The sequence below is a fragment of the Hippopotamus amphibius genome, chromosome 3 (genome assembly GCF_030028045.1).
Source record: "Hippopotamus amphibius kiboko isolate mHipAmp2 chromosome 3, mHipAmp2.hap2, whole genome shotgun sequence".
In the NCBI taxonomy this organism is placed as follows: Eukaryota; Metazoa; Chordata; class Mammalia; order Artiodactyla; family Hippopotamidae; genus Hippopotamus; species Hippopotamus amphibius.
Window position 1 is genome coordinate 111,565,031 of NC_080188.1, and position 6,505 is coordinate 111,571,535.

General features: G+C 35.9%; 1 protein-coding gene across 1 annotated transcript; it reads left to right on the forward strand.

Annotated features, from left to right (window-relative positions):
- The first annotated feature begins 1,678 nt into the window (after positions 1-1,678).
- Positions 1,679-2,638, forward strand: LOC130849404 (olfactory receptor 8J1-like). The gene has a single exon (XM_057728266.1). It carries the CDS (start codon positions 1,679-1,681, stop codon positions 2,636-2,638), a length of 960 nt encoding a protein of 319 aa, XP_057584249.1.
- Positions 2,639-6,505: the final 3,867 nt, after the last annotated feature.

A 6,505-nucleotide genomic window follows, 5' to 3' on the forward strand; every position in this document is an offset into this window, starting at 1 on the left:
CCTTGTATATGAGAATAAACTCCTGTGCATAAATTTGGAGGTTTTTTTGTTGGTTTTCCTTACTGTTTGCTCACTACTTGGTTTGTTTTTTTAGAAAAGACTTTACCAACTGAGTAGACTGGTAAATAAATAGAATGATATTTTAAGAGTTAAGGAGAAAGCCAGGAACCCCAAATAATTCCTAACTGCTATCACCAGGTCAGAAGATTGAAAAGTCATTTGTCTCTTTGCATATATTTTGCATCCGGCTCTAATGTTTAGCTCTAAATGGAAGTACATAAAATGCTGCATCAGGATATTAAAAAATGACCAGAGATATGCTCTCCCAAGTAAGAAGAGTGGGCAACGTATCACTATCTCTTTAACATCATGATAGCAATTCTTTTAGATATATACCCAGAAGTTGTAAGTTGGACCATATGGGGAGTTGCTAATCAACAGATAGAAAGTTTCACTTACATAATATGAATAAAATCTAAGGATCCACTCTGTAACTTTGTGCCTATAATTAACAATACTGTATGGTCCACCCATAAGCCATTTAGTGGGGCAGAACTCATGTTATGTATTCTTACCACAGAAAATTAAAATTGAAAAAAGAATGAGCAAGCTCAAAGAATCTGGAAAGGCAGAAGGAGGTAATAATGAACACTGAAAATGGATATACATTCAATAAACACTACAATAATTCTTAACATAACTGAACACTTCAAAGTTTTAGGACTGGTACTGGAAGTCTGAGTCCTTTGCTTAATCCAGTATCTATCACTCTACACAAAAAGCCATAATAGAGGGCGTTCAACACTTGGTTCTTATCTGTGAGTGAAAAAAGAGCCTGAAAGCAGAGTGAGACAATGTAGAGAAAGAGCAGACGTCATCTAGGAAAAGAATAGAATTGGCTCAGCAATCTCCAGAATTGCCTTCCTTTCCCAATCACGTTTTTGGATCAGACTAGATTCCTGGTTTAATAAGACAGAACCTTTGTAGCATCTTAAAGAGAAAATAAAACCTAGGAAGAAAATTTATATTTTCTAGGCTGCTCTTAGTTCAACTGATATTTTTGAATATCAGTAGGGACAGAGAGGGCAAGAGATGGAAATTTAAGGTTCAGTGTATGCCTGGTAAAGTGATATGGACCTGACTGTGAAATGCATTGAAAATGAGGCTACAGGTTTTTTCAATTAGTCTAAAAAATACCTCAGATTATACATTTGATTGCACAAAAAGTTTTAATGACAGTGATTTGCCTATCACCTAAACTGAGAGAATCATGACATGGAGACCAAAAGGATACAATGGTCAATGAAAGCTTTAATGAAATCTTGCCCTAAGGAAGTAGAAGAGGGGATGCTTAGGATGGCAAGTATTATGGAAGTTGGCTAATAATACAATGTAGAGATTTGAAACAGAAACCTAAATGATGAACATAATGTTTGTGATTTAAACTGGTTGCTTTTTAAAATTTAACTTTGCAATATAAGTAGGGTATATAACCAGCAGCACACTAGCTTTGAGTAGAAATAGAGGAGCTGATATAATTTGGAAGCATAGTTCCAGGAAATCTCATCCCAGGAATTGCTTTTGCCATCTAATGGCACTCATAGAAAATACATTTTTTAAAATTAGTAACCACTTTTCCTTTTTTTTTTTCCAAACAGATGACTTTCCAAACTCACACATGGCTCCTGGAAATTTCACCCAAGTCACTGAGTTTATTCTCACAGGAGTCTCAGACCGTCCAGACCTCCAGATCCCACTCTTCTGTGTGTTCCTGGTCATCTATGGGCTGACCGTGGTGGGGAACCTGAGCATCATCACTCTCACCAGTGTGGACTCTCGACTTCACACCCCCATGTATTTTTTCCTCTGGCATTTGGCCATCATCAATCTTGGCAATTCTACTGTCATTGCCCCTAAAATGTTGATCAACTTGTTAGTAAAGAAGCACGCCACCTCCTACTATGAATGTGCTGCCCAACTGGGAGTGTTCTTGGTTTTCATTGTAGCTGAAATTTTCATGTTAGCTGTGATGGCCTATGACCGCTACGTGGCCATTTGTAACCCCCTACTCTACATGGTGGTGGTGTCTCAGCGGATCTGCCTTCTGCTGGTTTTCCTCACATACCTCTATGACTTTTCCACAGCTGTTGTGGCCTCATATGCTGTATTCTCTATGGCTTATTGCTCATCCAATGTAATCAATCATTTTTACTGTGATGTCATCCCTCTGTTAGCATTATCCTGCTCTGATACTTCCTTTCCAGAAACAGTAGTATTTATATCTGCAGCGACAAATTTGGTGGTTTCCATACTTATAGTCCTTGTATCTTATTTCAACATTGTGTTGTCCATTCTAAGGATGCGTTCATCAGAAGGAAGGAAAAAAGCATTTTCCACATGTGCTTCACATACGATGGCAGTTTCAGTGTTCTATGGAACTCTACTTTTTATGTATTTGCAACCACGAACTAATCATTCTATGGGTTCTGATAAAATGGCTTCAGTGTTTTATACGCTGGTGATTCCCATGCTGAATCCCATGATCTACAGCCTGAGAAACAAGGATGTGAAAGCTGCCTTAAAGAGATTCCTGACAAATCATGCTGTTTTATGTCGATGTAATTTTAGAACTCTGTAGGTAAAAGAAAATATGTTTAAGATAGGCAGCCATTGTGTGGAGGAGATTTTGAACAGAATTAGAAGCTAAAGGGATGGGTGAGTTTCCCATTTACAATTTCCATTTTAAGGAAAGTCCCTAGTCCACAACATTCAAATAGAAATCTTAAATATAACCCATTTTTTTTTCTATTCTAAGGAACAAAAAGACAGAGTTTGAGACAATAGTCACAGAAAATTTGGGGATGAATTGCAGAAAGGAAAAAGCCACATGTCTTTGGTCAAATTACATAGTTTATCTGAGCTTGATGTCTTCCGAATGTGGGGATAGTAATATGTATCTCATATAGGTTAAATTGTATATTTTTCCCCCAGTGCCTACTACATATTTTTTATTAGAGTAATAAATTTAAAAAAAATCTATGCATTGATGATGATTCATTTACAATTTTATCATGACTTTTGGAAGTGTTCCAGTTTCGCTGTGATACAGCACATCAGTCTTTTTCCTTGTTACTGTAGTCATCGTATCTGTGTAAGTGAATAACTATCGTTATGTCATGTGGGTCTCCATGGAACATATAGATCATTTATGCTGTTTTCTTCCTTTCCTTAAATTATTCCTACAATTTTTCACTAGAGAATATGCAAAATATCCTGGAGAATTAACAGGCACCACAGGAGATTTTTTGAAAAATCTCTCATACAATTTGAGCAAAATCATCTGAAAAAACACTATGCTACTTCCTCAGGGAACATCACAAAGAAAGAGGAAAAACATAAATTCTCAGAAAAGTTACCGGAATTTGAGAGCAGAAAATCCAAATCTTCATTAAATGTGAGTAGATAAGAAGTGTTGTTGATTTTGATTATCACCAGGATGTTGGTAATTTCCCTTGATTCTTAGATTCTGACTATGGACACTTTTATGGTCACTGACAGCTTATTCTTTACACCACAAAAATTTCATTATTTCCTTTGTTAACTGGTTTCCCTGGAATAGTATGGTAGTTTTAGGGCATTAAATCCTATGAATTGACTAGACGTCATATATCCATTGGATTTGTGAAAGTTTTCATTTGTATTTGGATGTTGCAAGTGAAGAGGGAGTTAGAAATATCTGAAAAAATCGTCACCAATCTAATCTATTAGAATCCACTGAGGATATAATTTCCAGATGAAATACAGAATGTTGAGTTGCATTTAAATTTCAGATCAATGACAAATACTTTTTAGTGTCTGTCTCATATAATATTTGATTTTTTCTGTAAATATACCCAATACAATATTTGAAAAAGAAAATTTAAGATATGTATTGCCCATGAAACATTTTATAAACTGCAAATAATTTGAATATGTAATATTATGCATATTATTATATATGAGAATCAACTCCCATGCATAAGCTTGGAGATTTTTTAGTTGTTTGTTTTCCCCACTGGTTGCTTACTACTTGGTTCTTTTTTATTTATTTATTTATTTTTTTAGAAAAGACTTTACAAACTGAGTGAGTAGACTGGCAAATAAAGAGAATGATTTTTTAAGAGTTATGGAGAAAGCAATGAACCCCAAATAATTCCTAACTGCTATTGAAACAGGAGGGAAGGGCACAGGGCACAACCTTTGAAAGAAGGACATAGCCCGAGGACATAGCATAAACTGATTAGACCCAAATGGGTCCAAGATGGCAGACAAGCCAACTTCCAGGTGTCATGACAGTCCCAAGGCTGACCATGAGGATCAAAAAGTGGGCAGTGGCCCAATTCTGGAATACTCCACCCACTCGTTAGCCCATGAAATTACCCAGGCTTACAAACACTGACAATCCCCATACCCTGGTGCCTTTCTCACCTTCTGAGATGGCCCACAGTGTCTTTGGAGTGTGTTTCTCTCTAAATAAATTTCTAAATAAATTTCTTACCTATCACTTTGTCTCTCACTGAATTCTTTCTGTGATGAGACATTAAGAACCTGAGCTTTATCAAGTCCTAAAACCAGGTGTGTGATCTCAGTTGGAAGATCTTGGGTTTTGGCAGGATTTGAGTCCTGGCCATGTGGGTTCAAGTCCTAATCTGAGTTTTGGGTAGATTTGAGTCAGCATGTGGGTTCAAGTCCCAATCTGAGGTGCACGGTTTCACCATCACCAGGTCTGAAGATTGAAAAGTCAGTCATCTCCTTGCATACTTTTTATATCTTATCTGCTTTCATGGCTAGCCCTAAATGGAAGTATATAAAATATTGCATCAGTATATTAAAAAATCACCAGAGATATCCTTTCCCCAATAAGAAGAATGGGAAGGATATCACTATCTCTTTAAGATCCTGATAGCAATTCTTTTCAATAAATACCCAGAAGTGAGGTTGCTGGGCCATATGAGAAGTTACTCTTCACAGATATAAAGTTTCAGTTACATGAGATGAATAAGATCTAGAGGTCCATTGTTCAATATCATCCTATAACTAACAACACTGTATTGTTCAGCCATACATCATTTAATGGGGCAGATCTCATGTTATGTATCCTTACCCCATAATATTAAACTTAAAATTAAAAAAGGAATTGGCAAGTTAAAAGAATCTGGAAATTCAGACAGAGCTAATAACTGACACTGAAATTGAGATACACTCAACAAACACTAGAATAATTCTTAGCAGGATTAAAGACTTCAGAGTGGTCAAGATTAGTACTGGAAGTCTGAATTCCTTTGCTTAATCCAGTATCTCCTTCTACAAGAAAACCCATACAGCAAACCATGCAATACATTGTTCTTATCTATAAAAGAGGAAGGGGCCTGAAAGCAGAGTGCAACTCATTAGAGAAACATCAGACAACACTATCTAGGAAAAAGGAATAGAATTATCTCAGCAATCTCCAGTATTGCCTTTCCTTCTCATCCCCACTCCTCAGACCAAACTAGATTCCTGTTTTGATAGGGCAGAGCCTATGTAGCATCTTAAGAAGAAAATAGAACCTGGAAGAAAATGTTTATTTTCTGGATTGTTCTTAGTTCAACTGACCTAAAATGGGGTGTTCAAAAATAAATTTACTTTTTTTTAAACTTCTGCTTTATAATTTTATAATAAAAGAAAATTCTAAGTACATGGAAACTATTTCTATATACAGTTTTTAAGGCTACTGTTATTAGTCATTAGCCATAAAGCATTTGTATTAATTAAAAACAACTTACCCATCTTTTTAGCCTCCCCACTGCTCATCAGTACTCAAAAGAAGGTTGTTAAAGCCTAAGGTAGTATCAGGAATGACATTCTTAAACATCCCAAATCAAGTTTGATAGCCTTATTTGACTCTAGCATTCATTACCAGTTCCTGATTCCATGGGGCCACTGCTAGAGACGGCCAAACTTTCAGATAAGATACCGCCTAATCACCAAAAAATAGAGTAATCTTAGAAGAGTTAATTATAAGTAAGGACACAGAGGGCCAGAGATGAAAATTTAGGGTTCAGAGTATTCCTGGGAAGGTAACATGACTAGAAAAGTGACGCAGACCTGATTGTGAAATGCATTGAAAATGAGGCTAATTTTTTTTTCAATTATTCTTTAAAAAAATCTCAGATTACATATTTTATTATTCAAAACCTTTTACTGACTGCTATTTGCCTACCAGCTAATCTGAGAAAATCATGACATGGAGACCAAGAGGACACAGTAGTCAATGGCAGTGTTAATGAAAGCTTAACCTAAGGAAGTAGAAGAGGGGATGCTTAGGATGGCAAAATATTATGGAAATTGGCAAATAATACAATGTGGAACTTTGAAAAAAAATTAGAGGGTGAGTATAATGTTTGTGATTTAAAATGGCTGCTTTTAAAATTTATTTTTTAATTTAAGATAAAGCCACATGCTAGATGTCAGCAGAAATAGAGAG

Coding starts and splice junctions, on each gene's coding strand:
- LOC130849404 (XM_057728266.1), top strand. CDS start 1,679: ATGGCTCCTGGAAATTTCACCCAAGTCACTGAGTTTATTCTCACAGGA.